This window comes from Globicephala melas, chromosome 14, assembly GCF_963455315.2.
Source record: "Globicephala melas chromosome 14, mGloMel1.2, whole genome shotgun sequence".
Lineage (NCBI taxonomy): Eukaryota > Metazoa > Chordata > Mammalia > Artiodactyla > Delphinidae > Globicephala > Globicephala melas.
Window position 1 is genome coordinate 41891176 of NC_083327.1, and position 23958 is coordinate 41915133.

General features: G+C 41.8%; 1 protein-coding gene across 4 annotated transcripts in view; it reads right to left on the reverse strand.

Annotated features, from left to right (window-relative positions):
• LAMA4 (laminin subunit alpha 4) overlaps positions 1-23958 on the reverse strand; it is a 150263-nt gene that overhangs the window by 85519 nt on the left and 40786 nt on the right. For all 4 annotated transcript variants that reach the window (XM_030882804.3, XM_060283746.2, XM_060283745.2 and 1 more), the window contains 2 exons: positions 13616-13740; positions 8106-8186 (listed from right to left, as the gene is read on the reverse strand). In XM_030882804.3, the coding sequence (XP_030738664.1) occupies positions 8106-8186; positions 13616-13740 (206 nt within the window). The remainder of the gene's footprint in view (positions 1-8105; positions 8187-13615; positions 13741-23958) is intronic.

A 23958-nucleotide genomic window follows, 5' to 3' on the forward strand; every position in this document is an offset into this window, starting at 1 on the left:
GGCTGCCTCTGACCAGAGGAAAAGACCCTTTCTCTACTTTTTCCAAAAGGTAACCTGTCGGCCAGCAGAGGCCCTGCTCTGAGTGATGGGCCCACAGGCCCCACCTAAGGGGGTAGCTGCTTCTCAGCTCCTATCAACTGTTTCTATACTGTAGCCTTGAGGGAATGAAGGATCTATGTTGTCAGATCTTATTTTTAAAGGAAAAAGTTGAAATTCGGATTTTTATGTGAAATCTCAGTTTTTAAAGGTTGGCTCAAACTTTATAAGAATACTTTTTGAGGCAAACTACACACTTTTTGGCTGGCTGTGGCCCCCTCTCTGCTATGGACCTAAATCAGTGTTGAAGACTGGCTAAGGTGGGCTGAAGATGCTTTGGGAGTGGCTGGAAGGAATGTGCAGTCACACCGTCATGGGGCTGAAGGTCAGGCACAGGAGTTAGTTTTGATGAGAAAGAAAAAGAAGAGAGCCAGTGAAGGTTTCTGAGTGATAAAAGTGACGGTGAATGAAGCTGGTGTTGGCATCAGAGTTCAGGATGGACTCGGGGCTGGAATGGGAGACCAGGGTTGGGTGGGGAGGGCCTGGGGTGGGACCTATGCCTTGGGAGTGGAAAGGAAGAGAAGACTTTCCAAGGACACCAATAAGACCCAGCCAGCAATAATAGGACACCACCTTTTTAAATGCTTCCATTTAAAGTAAAAGAATCATGATTCGGAAGATTTGAAAAATAGAGAAATGAAAAAAAAATCACATCTGTAATCCCAAGACCTTAACAATCACTGTTCAACATTTTGCATATGTTTTTCCAGGTTTTATTCCTATGTCTCAGTTTTTTGATGTAGTTGTCATGATGGTGTATGTTCAGTCACTTGCAACGTATCTCATGACTTCACCCAGGTAAATTCATTTAGTTACCACAGACACCTGGGAGGTAGGGCACACAGGCTTGGCATTCCGAGGCTGAGAGGCTACTTTGGTTTTCCAGGCTCACATGCTAGGAAGTGACAGCGTAAGACCCAGACCTTCTGACCCTGATGCTCTTTCCTTTGCTCTGCCCCGGACCACACTGCTGCTGCTATAAATGAATGAGTGAATTCATCCAACAGAAGGACAATTCATGTCTATTTTGTGTAAGGCACAAAGAGACAGGAAGAGGAAAAACACATAGCCTATGCACTGAAAGAACAGGAAAAGAATTAGGCATAATTACACAAACTCTAGAAGTCGAGGACTATGAAAAAGATAAGAATGAATGTAAGTGCCACACAACCCACAAAGAGACATCCCCCTGAGGAAATGTTTGATAAATTTTATTATTCATACTCATGTCTTTGTACCTTTGGTTCACAGGCCCTCTTGTCCCCAAGTCAGCATAAATCATTCCTCTATGGAACACATGGCTGGATTGAATTTCTATCCTGTGCCGCAGTTCACCAAACAGAATATTAGATACTTAGGCTCACTAAAATGGGACTCAGATCTGCCACTTCAGTGTGCAGCTGCGAAGCCTGAGGTCTGGGAGTGAACGGACTTGTCCAAGCTCACAGAAGCCAGATGCCAGTTGCTTCCTTTTCTCTGTTTAATTCCACTGTATTTGATCTCCATAGGTGGTCCCCTGGTCTTCTACTAGTCAGAATCTCAACCACAGTGGAAACCTACTTTGAGTTACTTTGAATTTCAAGAATATCTTTTGGTGGTAGGCTCAGAGGCAATTCTGAAGTCACAGTCCCAACTTCACCCCTACAGATTTTATAGAATGAGCACACGAAGGTTTTGTACTCATGGCACCCTCTAACCCTGACTTTATAGATGAGGAAACTACAGCGTGGAGAAGCTGGACAATTGGTTCACTGCTTCAGGGCTCAAGCATCGTATGGGACTCCAAGCTTATGCTCTTTCCACTCCACAAATCTGGCGTTAATGAGTTAACTAATAAGTCCATTAATGATCTAACAGTTGAGTAATTAAATGCTATCTATTAATACACCTAATTCCTGTCCTCGAAGAGCAAATTACAAAGGATACAAAGGACACAAAAGGACAAGGAGTCGGATTTAGAGTCAGCATTGGAGCCCAGGTACCCAGTACTGGTGCACTTTTATTTTCTTCCATAATCTTGTTTCTAGCTTTATTAATGACTTGATTCACTTGGAGAAAATAGAGCTGATAAAATTACAGTGTAAATGAAAGAACTGTGACATACAAACTTTGTCATTTCAGTCAGTGATCATATCATTTGGGAAAAATGGAAAACAAAAAGATACGTTTTTTGGAAAAAAATGCTTTTGACCAAGAACTAATATTTTGGGAATTTTTGTAGTGCTTTCCCTCTCCTCTGCTCCTTCTCCTTTTCTTCTCTTCCCAAGGCCATATACCTCTTACTGAATGCCTTTATCAAAGGTGCCAAAATTCCCAGCCCAGGTGGCATAGAAGCTTTTCTGGCAGGGGATGTCACTCTGTAGCTGTCATCTGGGTTAAATTAAATGAAGAAAAAAAAAAGCACCTGTTACATAGTAGATGCCATATAAATGCTCTCTATTTCTCTACGAATGACTGGGAGCTAAGGCTAGGAAAATATAAGTAACGCATTCCAGGTCACAGAGCCAGAATCCAGAAATGGGGCAGGGCAGAGAGTAGGGAGTAATAAGAATTCTATACAGATAACAGGGCTGATACCTTAAGTTTGAAAAACTTGACGCCTGCAGAAAGAATCAGGCTAAAGCCCTGAATCATAATATAAGCCTCAATAAATGTTAGCTTCTTCTTCTTCTTCCTCCTCTTTGTTATTGTTTTCTAACATCAAGGTCATCATCAAAATCATTATCACTGACATCATCGTCCCTGATGATACTATGTTCGGCCTTTCCTGTTAGGATTTTCAGGTCTCCCTGAATTTGCTTTAATTTGCCCCATTCTTCTTTCCTGATCCTTAAGCAATAAGATCCACATGATAAAACCTCATACGGTTTTAGCATGTCTCTCAATCCCCTGCAGAATTGAATGGATAAAGGTACACTGTTAAAGCTGCCGTAAGAGACAATGTGGAATACTAAGGCATTGACATCATATATGTTTATTAACTGAAAACTTTGTGTTGAACATTGAGGGTCAATTATGTGACCTTAGATTAAGTCTCTTCATAGCTCTTAGTCTCAGGTCCATCATCTTTAAAATGTACTACTTAGGAGCAGAGGGTAGGTCATTCTGGAATGAGAATAAGAATTCAAAACGCCTGTCCATTCGGTTGTGCATTTTATAATTATTTGCATCAGAACATGACTTTCATTTGCAACCTCTATTCAATTCTGGGTCTTTGATTTTCCAGGCATGGGGTGGGAAGTGGGGGATCAAATGGGGCAAGAAATGACTGACTCTTGTCACTACATCGTGCTTTCTTAAAGGAACATTAAAAATTCTGGGGTTTTTTTAGTAAAAAAAAGTTTTAAAAAAGTATTATAGAAGCAAATATAACTCAGTGCCTACAATGTTTTAGACACTGCAACGGAGGAAGAATGGATAGAGAAATAAATAAGATGCTACTTCTGCTGAGAAGCTCATATTTCAATGAGATTTTAAAAAATTGTTCGATTTTGAACAAGTGGCTTAACGTCTCTGTGTCTCACTTTCTTTCTCTGTAAATAAGGATGAAAATGGTATCTCATAGGATTTTATTTTGAAGTTTAAATGTATCATTGCAAGTGAACTGCTTACAACAGTGCCTGGCATAGAGTAAGCACTCAATAAATGTTAGTTATTATTTTTATCATCATCATCATGATCATCATCTAAATGTAATAAAATGTGGTAAGCTCTACAGTTGACCTGGTGGACTTTAAAAGCAGCAGGTCCAGCATGGGGAGTTTAAATTGTGAGGTGAGAAAGGACTTTGGGAAGAGACAGGCAGGGCCCAGAGCAGGCTAAGTAACATGGACCTTACTGGGAAGACAAGCGTGCTTTGAGCTGCTCTGCACAGTACTAGAAGAGGCTCGTGTCTTATGTTTAGACCAGTGTTGCTCAAAATTGTATATAGTATGGATCCTTGTGAAAAGAAAAACATTCATACAGAATATCTCTTCCAGTGTTCATTTAAATTACCTTTAAATATTTCAAACATAAAACTAAGTAGTAACTCCTTATGTCTATGACTTGTATACATCTTGAAAAACCAAGATAAATTTTCCAAATAAAACAAAACTATAAAATGGATCAAATTCAAATGAACACTATTAATTCAGGGCAACGGATGATGTCGTTGCAACTGAATGGTTACTTGTAATGTGATGTGGTAGAGGATTGTTTGAGTTCAGCATGCATGACCTGCCCTGTGCTATGTCATGACTCTGTGTGCCTCACTGTCATGTCATTCGGCCTCCAGTTGTCTGTAATGTCTCACTGACACACCATCAGCCATTATTTTCTCCTCAGCTCTGAGGCAGATAGATCCCTCTTTATTATAAAATGGTACTTCAGAAAGTCCAGAACATGTTTCAATGAACTTTTTTTTCAAGATTATCACTGAAATGAAACACTTTTGTGTCACTGAGAACCCATGAACCTCCACGAATATTTCCAAGGACACCAGTCAGTGGCTCTTGAGCCCCAGTTTGAGAATCACTGTTTTGTATTTTGCGGGTGTGGTATTAAAAGTTGAAATAGAGCAGTAGTTCACAAGTCAGTGAGAGGACTGGTGTGAGAACCCAACGGGGAATCAAAATATGGGTCCCCAGGCCTCACCCGAGACGTCTCTTTTCAGTGGGGCATGGAGCGGGTGAGGGAGGGCTAGGGAATCCAAAGGTTTCCAGGAGATACTTAAACACAGTCAGACTTGAAAATCACCCCGATTAAATGATCTTTAGGTACAGAAACACCCAGAGTGTTCTTGTTTGAACTAATGAGATAGATATCCATGCAAATCAGCTGCATATTTTGGAAAGATCTTGTGGAGAGATCTGAGTTTACAAATTCATTGAAAACATATTAGATGAAGTTTAATTGGGACAATTTAACAACTTGATGAGTAAACTCAAAACAGAACCCCCTCTCAGTCCCAGAGTCAAACAAATCAAAAGCAGTTAAGGCCACCTCCTGTGGGATGATCCAGCCCCGCTGTGGGAAGGAAACCACTCCTTTCACTACGCTTTTGAAGAGCCTCTGCTTGCCCTCTCTTTAGCTTTTCATTTTTTCTGTCTTGCAATGAATGGTTTTCAGGTTTGTCTCCTCCCCTAGCCTTGACTTCATTGAGGACAAGAGAACATGTCTTAGATGTATTGCATCCCTAACTCTTCCCACCGATCTGTGTGGTCATTTCTATTTTGAAAAAGAGTTACCTGTATTGTCAGGTCAATTTTTGATGTAAAAGACCTCAGTGGATTCTTTTTAAAAGAACAGGGTGAGAGGAAGGGTGGATGGGAAAGAGAAGGAGAAATGAAAGTTGCTCAAAGTGATCCTCCCCCAATGCAGATGAAAGGCCTGAGAAGGGATGCTTATTTCCAGCACCTTTGTAAATGCAGCCTCCTGTCAAAGGGAATCTACTTAACAGACTAACCATTTTTCTCCTCTATATCAGAAGTTCATCTAATTCATTAATTGTCAATGTTCAAAATAGGAGACTCTTAGAAGACATTCGGGAAAAGCAGAATGGGAGAAGAATCCAGATTTTAAGCCAAACTTTCCAAGTCCTGGTTCCCCCACTTAGCAGTGATGTGACTTTAGATAAGTCACAGTTTCCTCATATGCAAAATACGACCTCCTCTCAGGGTAGTTATGAGGCTGAGAGAGGACATAGGAAACAATCAATAAAGGGCACTATTTCTAGCTAAGGAAACTGAGATTCAGGGAAATGAGCCAGCTTGTCCCAAGCACACATTATGCCAGCAATGGCAACAGGACAATAGGCACAATGACTCATACTGTTACCAGTTAATTTTTTTTTTTTTTTTTTTTTTTGCAGTATGCGGGCCTCTCACCATTGCGGCCTCTCCCGCTGTGGAGCACAGGCTCCGGACGTGCAAGCTCAGCGGCCATGGCTCACGGGCCCAGCCACTCCGCGTCATGTGGGGTCTTCCCGGACCGGGGCACGAACCCGCATCCCCTGCATCGGCAGGCGGACTCTCAACCTCTGCGCCACCAGGGAAGCCCACCAGTTAATTTTTATTGAGCATTTATTAAGTGCCAGGTGCCATACTAAAAACTTCACAGTATTACAACAGTCCTATGAGGTGGGTATTTTCATTTTTTCCTTTCTGGAGATGTGGAAATAGCCACTTAGAGATCAAATAACTTGCCCAGGAGATCATAAAGGGCTACAGCTGAGAGACAGCCACCCAGGCTGATGCTACATCTCAACACGGTACTTCCACTTCCCAAACTAGTGCTCTCTCCTCCACCCTATCAATCCAGGTCCAGGCTAAGCAGCAGATTTGACTGAGCCTTGCCGATTAATGGCAGGTTCCAGGAACCTCTGATGTGGGCCAGGGGATTTATCATCTACAATGCCACATGTGAGGTGGGCATGATGTCCTGTGCCAGGCCCCCCACTGTCACTGACAGAACCCTAATCCGCACCCCTGTGTGATTTTGTAGGACTGAGCCCTTAGGGCTGAGATTACTCACTTCTGGAGGAACTTGCATTGGGTCAGCAGGACTCTATTTAAGGCCATTAATTCCCCCTTCAGGAGCCATACAACACCCATTAGCTGGTAATATTGCTCAATCCTTATCTGACTAAACTGACTTAAACCTCAGACACTGAGGAGAAAAATCTCCATCCCTGGCTGATGAACAATCCTCTCACCCCCACTGAGCCAGATAATGAGTAAATCAGGTGGCTTATGTTCCTGGGTCCCCAAATAAGGAAATATAGGAAAAGCGTGTCACCAACATTAATCAGCCGAGGGTCACCTGACCATCTCTAGAAGTCCCTCTTAAAGGATGACATTCATATGGTCCCTCACCTTTCACTTCCCTCTTCTCTTACAGTAAAAGGAGGAAAATCCCACAGCTCTTTAGCAAAAGAATTATCCACATTTTGCAAATTTAATAATCACAATAACAATGCCCTCAAAATACAGAGATTTTTCTATGTACCATAGACACTGTGGCTTTTTAAAAAGAGTTCCAGAGTTACACTTTTAGAGATGGAGGGTGTTTTCCTCGGAAATGAGATGGTATTTAAGGTTTACCTTTTGAGCCCCAGACTGAATCTGTGAGCTCCACCCAGGGCAGTAAGCAGCATGCTGTGGTGAAGTGAGCGCGCTGCAGATGTGGGGATGTGGGACTGTATGTCTGACCGGTCCCTTCTGCCCCTTCCCTCCCTGTCTTGAGGACACCACACATCATTTCACTGCCTAAACACAGTGGGGAGGATATTAATGGCATTTATGTTAAAAATAAGAAGGCCTCTCTGTGAGACTCTTACAGTGAAAGCACTTTTATCTTAGAAAGCTGTGAGCAGCTGAGGGAGGATGGGAAACGTCTTGCCAGGAATCATTCAGTGGGAGTCTTGCACCCTTGCTTGCCAAGGCCATTCTTGTTTGAGCAAAGCCCAAAGCAACTTAAAAAAGAGTGTTAGGTGTAAATACCAAAAAGGGATTCAGAAAATCCAAACTCATGGAATTAGTTTACTTTTCAGGAGAGGAGATGGTATAAATAATAGGTTAAATAATAGGTTTGTGCTTTTTTTCAATGTATCACTCTAATAACTGACCAGTTGATAAAAAAGGAATCACTGAAGAAGACTTTCTCTCTTTCTCTCTCTCTTTTGGACATTAATTGTACTACTGGTTCTCAGTGAGAGAGAGAGAGAGAGAGAGAGAGAGAGAGGACTGTTACCAAAAGCATCTAGAGAATCTCTTCAAAATACGCATACTCATTTTTCCTCTTTCCTTACCCATTTATCCTGAGATGTAGCCCTGGACACCTAGGGAGCATTCTCATAGCTGTATATGAGGCATGGGATTTGGGAACGCTCCCCAAAGGGGTTCTGAAATGCTATCTCCCACTCCCTCTTCTTAAGACCTACTGAACGAGAGCATGGCAGAGCTGATGAGTGTAAGAAACAGGAAGTTTCCTTTGACCCCCATAGCACATGGTGACTTTCAGTAGCCTACCTTTCACAGTTAGGTCCAGCATAGTTTTCTTTACAAATACACCGAACAGCTCCATTTTTCCTATAGCAGGATTCTGCAAAACTGGAATTGAAAGAGAATATTAGAAGTCAATTCCATACATCACTGAAGAGACTGTCTTAACATTTTTTTTTTTTTTTTTTGCGGTATGCGGGCCTCTCACTGTTGTGGCCTCTACCCTTGCGGAGCACAGGCTCCGGACGCGCAGGCTCAGAGGCCATGGCTCACGGTCCCAGCCGCTTCGCGGCATGTGGGATCCTCCCGGATTGGGGCACGAACCCGTGTTCCCTGCATCGGCAGGCAGACTCTCAACCACTGCGCCACCAGGGAAGCCCTTAACTTTTGATTTTGATTAGATCGTCTCTACCTTGGTCCCCTCAAGTTCAAATGGCTGCAATCATTTGCTTCAGTTAAATTAAATCTTCCTCCTTTCAGGAGAGCTCAGACTATCAGGCTCAGACAGAAAGTGACACACCACTGGTGACACCATTTCCCATGTCTACCTCATTTATTTTTCCATAGAGGCACTTTATTATTTTTACTTGAAACAGTGGGAATTTCCAGAACATCAGGTATATGTGTATGTGTGTGTGTATAAATATATATGTATATATTTTTTAATGCAAATGTAAAATACATATCCTAAAGCTAGAGTAAAATAAGTAAATTTTACCTGTGATTTTAGATTTCTATGAGAATTTTCTCTTATTCCTACCACTTTCTGTGTATTCACTTGAAAGTTTACCCCTTTTTTTCTGCACTAGCTCTCTTTCACTCTTCAAGGTCATGAACCAATTCTAAACTATGCTTTATAATCACCACAAAACCTTAATTTCTTTCATGTGTACCTTAAAGATTGGGAATAAAGGGTGCAGGGACTGGCTCAGCTGATCAAAGTCATAAAGCAAGTACTCAAGCAAGAAACAGGACCCATAGTAAAAGGATTCTGGTTCATGAAACCCACTCTCGTGATTCTTCTTTTTTTTTGATAATAAAAATTAGGACACAGGACAGAAAACAAATAAATATATTGTTTCAGCAGAATAAATAACTATCTTAATTATGAAGGCAAGGGAAATGGAATATTGTTCTCCATATGTTTTGAAAATTCTACCTACACTGACACATGGATCCATCCCCATGAGGGGGGTGTACAAAAGTTTTAAGACTTTTAAACTAGTTTTGGCTTAGGTACTGTACAATCCACAGAGTGTGGCCTGCTGTTCTCACGTTCCTGCATGTATCAGCAAAGACCTAACCACCTTTGGAGGAAAGCAAATGGATGTGCTTGCTTTGTGTGAAAATATTTATAAAGTCAGTCAGGAAACAAATGTGCTTCTCAGTGAAAGGCAGTACATACAATTTATTTTCTCTAATAGTCTGGTTAAAAACATTCCAATGAATTACATTTCTTTGGCATTTACCCTTTATTTTGCTTGTTCTTATTCCTCAGCCTACTTAAAGAAACAGTATCAGTTAAGTGCCCAGAACATGAACAAACCCACATGCATGTTTCTTTGAAGATGTTCCACCCAGCAGCCCACCCATGGCTTGAAGGAATGAAATATCTGCCTGGAGTTGTCTGCTTTGAGCTCATGTCCTACAGTTTCAAACAGATGACGTTTTCCTTGTTTGGAGCAATTATTAGTAGACATGGAGGATGTCTGGCCAACCCTAAAATAAATAAATGAGCTCTGTGCAAATGGTCCCTGGGAATAGCTGTGTGACTACTGGTCTTGGTGGAGGGAGACTCAGAGGTAGTAGAGCCACTGAGGGTTCCTTTTCCGTTTTCCATCAGCATTAATTGTTTATATTTTGCTTAGGCTAAAGTCTGTTTTGGGCTAGGGAAATGAAAACACTGCACCTTTCTCAGCCCACACTAATAACCATGGTGCTCTCTCCAAGTGGAAGGGAGTCTTTTGTTCTTGGAAAACCCTCAGGGAACTTAAAGGAAAATAGACTCAGCACTCTTTGTTTGCAAAACTCCCTCAAGCATCACTTCCTTGCCTTCTGATGTGGCTATTGTAATATCTGGAGATCCAAATCCTGGGTCTGTAGGCTCAACTTGCATATCTTTCAAAGTGTAATTCAGATTCCACGCTTGGTGCCTTTCTGAAATCTCAAATAAAAGTCCTGGCACTTTGATTTTTTATAGAAAGTAGAAATATGAATTTTAAGAAAAGCTGAAAGAGGCAGTGGGGAGTCTGATTTTTTATGACATTTGATTAGTATTTGAGATTAGTTAACTCAGTCAATAATAAGGCCAGATCAAAGACTAGCACTTTATAGGATCCAGGCAAATCTGTCCTGTTCTATGATCACACACTATCCCCCCACCCCACCCCACCCCACCCCCGCTTTCTGTATCCAGTTCTCTCCCCCAAGGGATTTCAGGAAGTAGAACTATTGCCACTACAGAGAAAGCAGGTCTCTTCCACCCTTCCCAATTCCTCCACACTCCCATTTAATGTTCTTTACTTATAGGTCATATATTTTTGCTTTTGTGTTAATCTTCAGCAGGTTTTTCCTGCTATATAATCAGCTATACATATACATATATCCCCATATCTCTTCCCTCTTGCATCTCCCTCCCACCCTCCCTATCCCACCCCTCTAGGTGGTCACAAAGCACGGAGCTGATCTCCCTGTGCTATGCTATGCAGCTGCTTCCCATTTTACGTTTGGTAGTGTATATATATAAATGCTACTCTCTCACTTCATCCCAGCTTACCCTTCCCCCCTCCCCATGTCCTCAAGTCCATTCTCTATGTTAGAGCAGAATATTAATGAACAATTAAAGAATATACCTAGATGAGGCAAAGGGAGCTCATAAATCAGGACACACTTGAATGAAAATAATAGAACACAATGTTTTTTTCCACTCTCACTTTCAGTACCATCCATTTTGCACACATTATTAATACCATTGGACATGAAAAATCACAAAGCAAAGGCTGAGACAGTTTAATGGTTTCTAAAGAAAGATGGGGCTGTAAAACATCTGACTTCTTCACAGACTGTCAGACTCATCAGAGGATTTGAACAAATCACAAGCTATTAGGTGAAATGTTAGGTGGTACTGGTATTCAATAAAGGGAAAAAACATTAGGGGGAAATTTGGTTGTCATCTTTTTTCTCTTTATAAGAAAGTATGTGTGATGATATCACTTATATGTGGAATCTAAAATATGACACAAATGAACTTATCTATGAAACAGAAACAGACTCATAGACATAGAGAACAGACTTGTGGCTGCCAAAGCGGGAGGGAGGGATGGATTGGGAGTTTGGGATTAGCAGATAAAAACTGTTATATACAGAATGGATAAACAGTTCCTATTGTATAGCACAGGGAACTGTATTCAATATCCTGTATTAAACCATAATAGAAAAGAAAAAAAAAGTGTGTGTGTGTGTGTGTGTGTGTGTGTGGCATTCAGGCCTTTTAAAAATTATTTTATATGCATTATTTAATTTTTACTACAACTATCAAGCAAATATTACATCCAAACACTTAGAAGAGTGCCTGACATAGAGTATGCAAAATGTGTTAGAAAAAATATAAAGTATGTGTTCAGTAAAGCCAACATCTACATATACCTTTCTATGTGTGAGGCACCAACCCAAGTGCTCCACACGTGCTATCCTAATCCAACTTTGTGAGGCAGATCCTTACACAAACTTTTATTTACTAAGGGAAAAACTGAGATCCAGAGCAGGTTAAACAAATCAACAAATGAAGCTAACATCTGAATCTAGTTTCCCTGACCTGAAATCTCATGGAAAGTGAGACATAGAGAGAAGGGACTTTGTCTAAAATAACACAGCTATAATGTGCCAACGCAGAGATATGAACGTAGTTTTTTACTTTTTCCACTTGTGGGATAATAAAAAATATATATTTGATTTTTGTCTTGGTTCCTGGTACAGAACTCCTAAAATCCATGGAATTTCTTAGTGACATGACTGTCTTTTGTTATTCATAATGAGTCCCTTTCAATTTTTCAATTGTATCTTTTTTTTTTTAAGGCTTTTTTTTCACCAGTGATCGAACCATGCCCCCTGCAGTGGAAGCGAGGATTCTTAACCACTGGACCACCAGGGAAGTCCCAACGGTCTTGGAGTTTATGTTAATGAGGTGACTCGATGGGTCCCTCAGTAGCTTCAGGACGTGGGCTGGTCTGCGGGAGGAACCTACTACTGTAGTAGGGTTCCTGTAGTAGGGTTCCTGTAGTAGCGTTGGAATTTTCAACCCCATCCCTTCCTCCACCTCAGGGAAGGGGAGAGGGGCTAAAGATTGAGTTCAATCACCAATAATTCAATCATGACTATAATGAAACTTTGATAAAGCTCGGAACAACAAGGTTTGGGGAGCTTCTGGGTTGGTGAACACACAGATTTGCTGAGGGGTGGTGCGCCTGGTGAGCAAGTGCACAGAGGCTCTGCTCCCTCCCATCTCCCTGTCCATACCATGTCCCTGCATCTCTTACATTTGGCTGGTCCTGAGTTGTATCCTTTGTAATAAAACTGTATTTGTAAGTACAGTGCTTTCCTGAGTTCTGTGAGTCATTGTAGAGAATTATCAAACTTGGAGAGGCATTGAAGGGACCCCTGAATTTGTACTTAGCTGGGCAGAAAAGTGAGTAGCCTGGGACCCCAACTTGTGGCTGGCTTTCAAAGTGGGACTGAGCCCTTAACCAATGGGGTCTGCACTAACTCTAGTGGTTAGTGTCAGATTTGATTAGATTGTAGGACACCAGCTGGTGTCAGAGAATTGGAGAACTGGTTGAATACTTGTAAAACCAAACACCACTACATCATTTTAATTCTACATTCTACATTTTTAAGCCAATAAAATGGCTAGTCATGACCTAACTACTGGATTTATACATATATGTGCCTGAAAAGAATCCTATTATTTCCCTTAAGATGCATGTGTATTGTCTTTAACTTCTCACTCAGGAAACATAGCCAGAAGTGAAAATTCATTTTCTCAGCTATCTTCTACGAGCTGACTGGTCTAAAGCACATCTGTTTATCTATGCTCTATTTCTGATTGAAAGCCTACTTAGCCGCCACATGTAGAAAATGTCTGCTCTATGGGACCAGGAGAAACACTACCACTGAAAATGACGAATTATAATGTCTGTTGGCATCACCAGTTGTGATCTCTCTAGGTCAAGGGATGGCCAAGAAAAGATGAGACTAGCCTTGATTATAAAACTTGGGAAGCTTCATTGACTTTTGTGATGTGCCCCGTACCCCACCCCCAATATTTAGGGAACACAGTCATCACCTATGCTGCAGTGCTTAAGCTTTCCTGAAAGTGGATTTAGGCTAGAAAACTTTCCTATATCTCTCCAGTCTCATTGCAACATGAGATACTCAATTTTGACTGTGGAAAAACCTTAGAACTCTGTATAGGGAGAAAAAAAAGAAAGAAAAATGAAGCAGATAAGTGGTAGAAGAGACCATCTTTCTTTAAGACTTACTTGGCAACATGAGGCAGGGGGCAGGCGCACGGCTGGCAGACGCGGGGTGCTCCCCTGATGGCATCTCCGATATAACCATCTAGACATTTCTCACAGTGCTCGCCTGTTGTGTTCCGTTGGCAGTGCTGTAAGACAAAAGATAAGAAAACTGACAAGGACACAGTAAGAAACTTTATACACAGCAAATCTGGCAATCAAGCAGTAGTTCAAGCAAAGGGGATGTCAGGCCTGACAAAACAGATGGTGTGCAATGGTCCTGGTCAGCACAAAGGAGCCACGCTGGCCCCAGTCAGTGCTACAAAGTGCAGACAATGGGGATGACCTCTGCGTGTGCACTAGCAGCCTGGGGACTCTTCAGAGTTTGTGTGAAAAGGGGATTATTCGTCAGTTACTCGTTTCAATTCAGAATGATAATCAGAATGATCAAACTCTGGATATCCTAGAAGCATCAGTTTACTGACTTGGAATAAATATGAAATGAAAAAACAAATCCGCCTGGGTAAGCATCAGGGGGAACACTTTAAGAATTTATGGGCTTGGGACTTCCCTGGTGGCCCAGTGGTTAAGAATCCGTCTGCCAATGCAGGGGACACAGGTTCGTTCCCTGGTTGGGGAAGATCCCACATGCCGCGGAGCAGCTAAGCCCGTGCGCCACAACTACTGAGCCCATATGCTGCAACTACTGAACCCGTGTGCTTAGAGCCCGTGCTCCACAACAAGAGAAGCCACTGCAATGAGAAGCCCACGCACTGCAATGAAGAGTAGCCCCCACTCGCCGCAACTACAGAAAGCCCGCGTACAGCAACGAAGACCCAACAAGCCAAAAATAAAATAAATAAATAAATAAATATTAAAAAAAAATTTATGGGCTTGGAAGAACAAAATGTGTCCAAATAAAGCATAAATGGAGTAGAAGGTAGATTTCTGCTAATGGGCTGATATCCTGGATAATGATATACAAAAAATAGTAAGCAGGTTTATTGTGTGATTTTTCCATTCGTGGTGGGGATAATTGGATAAAAAGCACAAAACAGTTGATTCTTCTGCCTAGAATGTCTGTTTATCATTCAAGATCTGCACCAGGCCTTGAGAGCTTCAGGATTCCTTCCTGATGCTCCCCTCCCCGATCCTTCTCTCCTTCCATTGCCCTCATTGTACTTTTATCATCAGCTCTGAGCTTCAGCAGCGCTTCCCTCCACACTGCGTCTCTCAGCATTATACTGCCATCAACTTGAATGGAGTCTGTACTCAGCAGCTGTTTGTTGAGCTGATGGATTAATTTCTCATTAGTCCTCTGGAAGAGTCAGTGATGCTAGTCTACTGATATTTTCTCCAACTGGACATGACTGGATTGCACAAGGCAATGCCAGTAGCACTACGATACTTTCAAAGATGAAAAGAAGACATCTACATTCACCAGAGTATATAAAGTTTGAATAGGCTTTTCAGTGAAAAATTGTACTGTTAGAATTAGAACGCCATTGAAGAGGCACCCTCCTGTTCGAGCAATTCTCTTAGTAACATCTATGCATAAGAACTTCAACAGATAACTTTTTTTTTGTTAGTTTCTGCTTTATAACAAAGTGAATCAGTTATACATATACCTATGTCCCCATATGTCTTCCTTCTTGCACCTCCCTCCCTATCCCACCCCTCTATGTTGTCACAAAGCACTGAGCTGATCTCCCTGTGCTATGTGGCTGCTTCCCACTAGCTATCTATTTTACGTTTGGTAGTGTATATGTGTCCATTACACTCTCTCACTTTGTCCCAGCTTACCCTTCCTCCTCCCCATATCCTCAAGTCCATTCTCTAGTAGGTCTGCATCTTTATTCCCGTCTTGCCCCTAGGTTCTTCATGACCACTTTCTTTTTTTTTAGATTCCATATATATGTGTTAGCATATGGTATTTGTTCTTCTCTTTCTGACTTTACTCTGAATGACAGTCTCTAGGACCATCCACCTCACTACAAATAACTCAGTTTCGTTCCTTTTCATGGCTGAGTAATATTCCATTGCATATATGTGCCACATCTTCTTTATCCATTCATCTGTTGATGGACACTTAGGTTGCTTCCATGTCCTGGCTATTGTAAATAGAGCTGCAATTAACATTTTTTTTCTTTTTCTTTTCTTTTTTTTTTTTTTTGCGGTACGTGGGCCCCTCACTGTTGTGGTCTCTCCCGTTGCGGAGCACAGGCTCCGGACGCGCAGGCTCAGCGGCCATGGTTCACGGGCCCAGCTGCTCCACGGCATGTGGGATCCTCCCGGACCAGGGCACGAACCCATGTCTCCTGCATTGGCAGGTGGACTCTCAACCACTGCGCCACCAGGGAAGCCCTGCTATGAACATTTTGGTACATGACTCTTTTTGAATTATGGTTTTCTCAGGGTATGTGCCCAGTAGTGGGATTGCTGGGTCATATGGTAGTTCTACTTTTAGTTTTTTAAGGAACATCCATACTGTTCTCCATAGTGGCTGTATCAATTTACATTCCCACCAACAGTGCAAGAGGGTTCCCTTTTCTCCACACCCTCTCCAGCATATATTGTTTCTAGATTTTTTGATGACGGCCATTTTGACTGGTGTGAGATGATATCTCATTGTAGTTTTGATTTGCATTTCTCTAATGATTAATGATGTTGAGCATTCTTTCATGTGTTTGTTGGCAATCTGTATATCCTCTTTGGAGAAATGTCTATTTAGGTCTTCTGCCCATTTTTGGATTGGGTTGTTTGTTTTTTTGATATTGAGCTGCATGAGCGGCTTATAAATTTTGGAGATTAATCCTTTGTCAATTGCTTCATTTGCAAATATTTTCTCCCATTCTGAGGGTTGTCTTTTCGTCTTGTTTATGGTTTCATTTGCTGTGCAAAAGCTTTTAAGTTTCATTAGGTCCCATTTGTTTATTTTTGTTTTTATTTTCATTTCTCTAGGAGGTGGGTCAAAAAGGATCTTGCTGTGATTTATGTCAAAGATAGAATTTAATTTTTAATAGTAGCTGGGCTTAATCACCAGCTTTCAAAATTCCTGAATTTCAACAATTGGCTATTGCAATTGTAATTTGGTATGAGTCAGCTCCAGCACACCATTGGTACTAGGAATATACCTTGCTGAGTGGTCCACACAGAAGGAGCCTGGCAGAACAAATACGCCAATTCAGCAGCAGGCCCTGGAGGTCGGAGGTCAGAGGTGGGTGGAGGAATAGGAAAAGGGTGGTAGCTTGAACTGGAACCCTTCTAATCCAGTTGGCAGTGTACACTGTCATCCCTCCAAACTTGGTGGATGGTAAAGGCCGCGCCACTGGAGATTGCTGAGCGCCGCCAAAGGCTGCAGGGGGCCCCCGGCCGGGAGCGGGGGCGGAGCGTAGCAGCGCAGAGAGGAGCCCCCGGCCCTCCCCGCGCCGGGCCCGCGTCGCTCGCCGGAATCCCGTACCGCAGCCGCAGCGGGTCGGCCCCTTCCGCTCGTTCCGGGCTCCCGGCATGGGCATGCAGCTTCTGCGGGGACTGAGGCTCTGGGGGCTTGGCGCCTCCGCAGGCCTGGTCGCCGCGGCCCGAGCCCCCACCGCCAACAGATAACTTTTTAAAAACTGGGATCTGTGGAGGAATCTTGGGGAAGGCAAGACGGAGTGACTGGAAACTTAACTCTGAGTTTGTTATTTTGTCTCTATGTTCTATGTTGAGGTTCAAAATAATAGTGAGGTCCTGCTCAAAACATTTTATCTGGATTAACTAATTTAATTCTCACAATAATTCTAAGGTAAGTTACTATTTTTTCCCCATTTTACAAATGAATAGAGACACAGGGAGGTTAAGTAAATTGCCCAGTGTCACACAGAGGTAGGTATGTCTCAAAAGTGAGATCTGAACTCAGGCAATCTGGCTCCAGAGGTTAGGCTGGAAACTCCCATATTATACTGCTTCTCCAATGTGTTAGAGAAAAGGCTTCTTTCCCAAAAGAGTCATAAAATGACTGCATTAGAAAGTGTCAGACTGTTTTACTAACAGTTTGAGCTTCATATCAAGAACAACACACTAGACAAAAGGGAGGAATCCTGATATGGGCCACAGCTATCATGGTTGAATGCTCTTTGGGCATTTGATATGCCATTAGATGTGGACAGTCTTTGGGTCCTGATTAGAATTACGTTAACAGAATAGAATTATTGATAAGAGGTTAGTTCAGACCACCTGACAGAAGAGAAACTGAAAATAAAGTATGATGTGCAGACAACAGGATGTTAACATATTTCCCTCACTGTTCTTAATGCTGTATCAAGTGCTAAGTCAACCTTCAGTAAATGTTTGTTGGAAAGAAAAATGAAGGAAAAAGTGGGAAAGGGTGAATTAGCATCTGGAGCAAGTAAAGGAAATTAACATGCACCCAAAGCCAGCTCAAAATTGGTGGCAATCTCTCATCCCAGGGAAAACCCACGAGCCTTATCCAACTACCAGGAATCTAAGCCATAAGCAATCTGTCAGGGCAGCTCTAGACTGGGGTCAAACTTGTCCGAGACCTTGTTGGACAGATGAAGCCTATCTGTGCAGAAGAAAACAAGCCTGTTGTAAGATGTTAGACCACTCTTCATGCCTGAAGCGCCTATTTAGCTGCAAAAATGAGCCAATTCTCAATTCTGTCACCTTACGACTCAATGGATGCTTTGGATTCCTTGTCAGGGCACTAATTCTTCCATGGCAGCCACAGGGAGCAATTACCCTCAAGGGCAAAAAGCCTCCAAATCACTATGACCTCTAAATGCTCAGAGTGCAAACACTGACTCTTGTCATCTGCCTTCTTTTAAAGACTTAGTTATGAAATGCCCTAAAAGGCAACTGATGCACATTCTGGGAGATCAGCAGGGATAGTGCTGGCAGCAGGGACAGAGTTCCCTAGCTCCTCCTTTTTCTAGCTGGTTGACCTGGAGCAAGTCACTCGACTTTTCTGGGTCTCTCTGTCTGTAAAACGAGGATCTAGCTGAGACGGTCTATAAGCTTTCTTCTAGCTCTGAAAATCTTTTACTCTGAGATTGCAAACATCCTTTACCTTCATTGCTCTGCCATTTAAAAAACAAAACGGAAAAATGACAATAAATAGTACGCTGTTGTTGGAGTGAGGTACAAATTTATTTTTCAATGAAACTGACCCCACTTAAAAATGAAAAAAGCATTCTGAATTTTTGGCCCGTGGTTAAGAAAGCTACATCTAGATAATCAATTTCACGTTAAGTGTCAGGAATGACATTTGGGAACCAGCTGTGTCTCCTTCATGTGAAAAATGGAGTCTCTTGATGACTGGGCCACAGCACCAGCCTAACGTGGGAAGAAAGCCTAAAAGGATCAGGTTAGTGGCTAGTCACAGGTTTCATGCGTGACTACAGTCTATCTAGACCTGTGGTTCTCAAAATATGTCCAGGGAAGTTAAAACTATTCTCATAATAATACTAAGGTTTTATTTCTCTTTTGCATTCTCATTTCTCATGTGTGTAAGGGGGGTTTTCCTGAGGCTACGTGACAAGGAGATATCACCACAGATTGATGCAGAGGCAGATATGACATCCAGCTGTCTTCCATTAAGCCAGACATGAAACCTATTTTCAATCTGTAAAATACATTTATATTTTTTAAAAACATACTGTTTATGTTAACATGTAGTGGGTTTATTATTGTTCTTTTCAAATAGATTAATAAGAAAATATTATAAAAATTTTCCCTTTTAAATTTCAAATGCAGTAAACATGAACAGGTATAATCCACATAAACAAAAGCTCTTTGGCACCTTGAGTGATTCTAATGAGTGTAAACGGCTCAAGAGACAAAAAGTTTGAGAACTGCTGCTCTGTCTAGATCAGAGCTTCTCAGACCTGTGTGCACAGAATGCACTGGGGATTTTGTGAAAATGCAGATTCTGTTCAGGGTGCCTGGGTTGGGCCTGGGTTTCTGCATTTCTAACAAGCTCCCAAGTATCACCAGTGCTGTTGGTCTAGACTATACTTGAGAAGCAAGGGTCTAGATGGAAACACCTCATGTCGGTAGCACTGTTTGCTAGTTACTCAGCACTCAGCACAAGCCTAAGGCTCTAGAATAACAAGACAGTGCATTTTACTGCAATAAAGGGGACCCCAGTCTCAAATTAGAATATTAAAGATTTTTGCTTTTAAGTAAATTTGTTATTCATTCACTTAAACCTGGATTAAGCTGATATAATGACAGACAATGAGCTGTGACGGTTACTAAAATGAAGAAGACCCAGTTCCTGCCTTTGAATAACTCACTTTGAGTAAGTTGTGATAAAAACAGAGAGGTAAACTGAGAAGAATACAGTGTGCTAGGTGCTATGACTCTACTATGGGTCAGAAAGAAGGGAAAGGGTCTACTCTTCCTGAGAAAGCAAGACAAGACTTAATGGAGGTGGTGACATCTGAACTAGGCCTTGAAGGATAAGCAAGAAATCCCAGGCAGAGAACAGGGAAACACAAGTTCAGACACAGAAAGTGAAAGTACAGAGTTAGTTTAGGTGGCAGAGAGAAGCTCAGTGGGTCTGGAATAGAAATCCTTGAAGGATTTTAGAAAGGGGGATGCCTTGATTAGGTTGTGTTTTTTAAAGATGTTTCCATTGCTTGTGAGGAAGACAGATTAGGGGGAGGAGAGTCTGGAGCAGGGCATAATGAGTAGTTGGGAAGCTGCACTAGTGGTCAGGGAGGGATACTGTGGGCATGAATTAAGACAGTGGGATGGCACAGAACAGAGGAGGCCCTTTCCTAGGTTGAACTGGCAGGATTTGGTGCTCAGCTGAATATTGGTGAAGAGGAAAAGGCAGTTGATGAAGCATCTGGGACAAGCATGAGGGATTGGCAGAATGGTGCTGTCATTAATTGAGGTGGGGAATACAAGAGGAGGAACATGTTCAAGGTTGAGAAAAGAAGGAAAAAACAATGTATAGAGAACTTATTATCTGCATTTGGTTCCCATCATACTCTTACATTGGGGGCACAAAGCAACAAGAGACTCCACTGAGCTAGCCATCCTTAAAATCCTTTGCACACAAATTTTATGACTTTATGTCAAAACTTTAGCTAACATGGAACCAAATCAATCACTATTTGCAAAATTTGGTTTTTCCAAGCTTGCAAAAGATTGGAAAACTGTCAAAATTTTAATGTAAGAATTATGCACTTGATTTAGATACCAACTTTATAGTTGCAAGTAAAACAGGAAAAAGAATTCCCTATTACTCAATTTCTTCTTTCTACTGGACATCTAATAAGGGTGTTGCTTTATCCATCACACATGTTTAGTCTTAAAGGGACTTACATTGGTTGATTTTGGCTTAATACACATAAAGGACAGTTTGAAAATCAGGAGAAAAATGCTAGTGTCTACAGAAATTAGAAATGTAATAACTTTGCTTTCCTGAATTAGGTTTTAATTAGGCTTTGAGAGTAATAAAAAATTCCTTAGCCTTCAATATGTCGAATGACTTCCTTTTCTCCATTGTGCTTAGGGTGGGGTAGAAGTCCATCTAAATATCAATATCTTTTTAATTATAAAATTACTGGCAGTTGTAGAACACTTGGGCAGGTATACTGTAAAGTGAAAAGAAGAAAATAAAAGCCCGTCCACATTTCTACCAGCCAGATGTGAATCCTTAACAGCTTGATGGTTTTCTTTTTAGATTTCAATTATGTTTCGCAGTTATTTAGTGGTTTCAAATCCAAATCTTTTAATTCAGATTTAGATTTTTTCCTGAAATGCTGGCACAGACCTCAAAATCTTTTCATTTTTTTTTCTTTGATTGTCACTGAGCAGGTGGGGGTCTCTGCATATGTTTCTGAAGCACCCCTGGTCCTCGTACTTTGGACTTCATTATGTTGGTCACGTCCACAAGCATTTTCAAGTAGGTGTTCTGTCCCTACAGCCCTTCAGTCCACACAGTGGAAAGCACTTAATCCAAATCCTAGAATAGTGCCAGGCACATAAGTGGTACTCAAAAAATGCTTATTTGTTAAGTGGATAAATGAAATCAACAGATACATCAATGCTTAATCAAAAGGAACCTGAGGGCTTCCCTGGTGGTGTAGTGGTTGAGAGTCTGCCTGCCGATGCAGGGGACACCGTTTCGTGCCCCAGTCCGGGAAGATCCCACATGCCGTGGAGCGACTGGGTCCATAAGCTGTGGCCGCTAAGCCTGTGCGTCCGGAGCCTGTGCTCCGCAATGGGAGAGGCCACAGCAGTGAGAGGAGTGTGTACCGCAAAAAAAAAAAAAAAAAAAAAAAAAAGGGAACCTGAAGAGCCCGTGCCAGTGGTGAACTTCAAGTCAGATTTTCTCCACTCTAGTTCTGGTCAGTGGGCTCCACGCTTTCTCCTGATGATGAAGCACCAGTTCTTTAGATGGTAACTGGACTTAGTCATGGTCTCTTCTTGGTTCTCTGTACCTAGCCTCTAGATCGGGGGATAAACTATAGGTTATCAGTGACCAGGCATTCCTATCACTAGCCATCTGTCTGCTTCTGTTTGTTTCTACACCTTAAATCCTTTCTCATGCCTCTTTCGGGATTTCCTAGAGAGTCTGCCATGCCCACTGGAGTTGCCTGGCCTTTAAGTCTCTGCCTAGCTGACTCCACTGAGAATCCTGCCCAGTGCACCCCGGTTCTGATAAGATGCAAAGTGGCCCTTTGGAAAGACAATCAATGCATACTGGATTTCATTAGTTAATCTACTTTTCACTTAACGACCTTTCTGCATTTGAAGAGTTGGCATTCCTCTTGTGAAGAAATCTCTTAAGATTTTTTGGTATTGTCTGAAATGGTAGCATAACTTTGTTTATATATTTTGTCAAATGGCTTAGTTCCTTAAAATCAGTCTGTAAAATATAAGGTCCAATTGAAATTGATCATGGGAATGGAGGAAGAATTAGAAACCAAGAGGCGAAGATAAGACAGAGGCATTACAAGCCTTCAAAATAAAACAAAATGAAATAAAAGAAGGCCATTTATTTTGTTGCTTATGGAAGATGGGAGAAATTAGTTAGGCCAGGCAAACTGTAAGAACTGATTGAAACTCTGGTGCCCACAGTGAATTGCAAGGTGTTCAGGTGGAGCCGCTGTGTCTTCTCTGGCACCCTGAACGATGACAAGGCGCTGGGGCTACAGGGCAGGAGCTGAGAAGTAAGATGGCTATTTTCTTTTTTTCTTTAATGTTCTATCTTGGAACAAAGTAATTGCAGGAAGATAGGCAACTTCCCTGAGTGTGCATATAAATGTTTACACCCTAGCCCATCCCCAAACTTTTTTTTTTTTTTTTTTTTTTTTTTTTTTTGCTGTTACGTGGACCTCTCACTGTTGTGGCCTCTCCCGTTGTGGAGCACAGGCTCCGGACGCGCAAGCTCAGCGGCCATGACTCACGGACCCAGTTGCTCCACGGCATGCGGGATCTTCCCGGACCGGGGCACGAACCCGTGTCCCCTGCATCGGCAGGCGGACTCTCAACCACTGCACCACCAGGGAAGCCCCCGCAAACTTTTATTAGAACTTCGTATGCCCCAGGAACTATGAAGGAATCACGTGATGACTGCCCCCTTCAGAAGCTCAAGTCCAGGTCAAAGATAAAACCATGATAGCTCTTATTCTGACCAGGTCATTGTAACGAACAGTAGTTTTGTCATAGCCCTCTATAGGCACTAGCAGGAGGGACATTTTTCCCCTTTAATTTATTTCAGTCTTCCATCTTACTGACTGTCTAACAGCAGCTGATGGGCTGGCTAATCCCTGTTGTCTTATATTTAAATAAACTAGATGACAAAGAGCATTTAATTGGTCAAATTATCAGAGGTGTACATTATTAGTTCAAGTGCATCCATGGGATTTTCTTTTCAAATGTCACTGGGATTAAAATAACAGGAAACCGGAGATGAAAGCATTAGAAAGGGGTAGACTTTGGCAGCTGCGGGTGCCTACACTGCTACAGAGGACATCCTGGATGTAATGGTTATTTAAGAAGATGGGGGAAGGGGAAAACAGAAACACCAGGACTAAACAAACACTACAAAGAGTTAGCAATGTTTAGTGTTTGCAACTTAATTCTGTCCCTAGAAAAATGTGAATTGTTAGGTTTAAAATAAATGGAAACGTTCTAATTTGCATCTTAACGTAATACATGAGTAAAATAATACCTTCAAGTACACACCTTGAAGACCACTTACAATCAAAATTATCTGCTTAATACAGACAATTATGCTAATTTTGAGGTAGGTAGGTATATTTAAGTATTCTTGCAGTTTATGCAAAAATATTCTTGCAGTTTGGGAAAGCCTCTTTGCCTCATGGGAACTTCTACTGTTATACTAC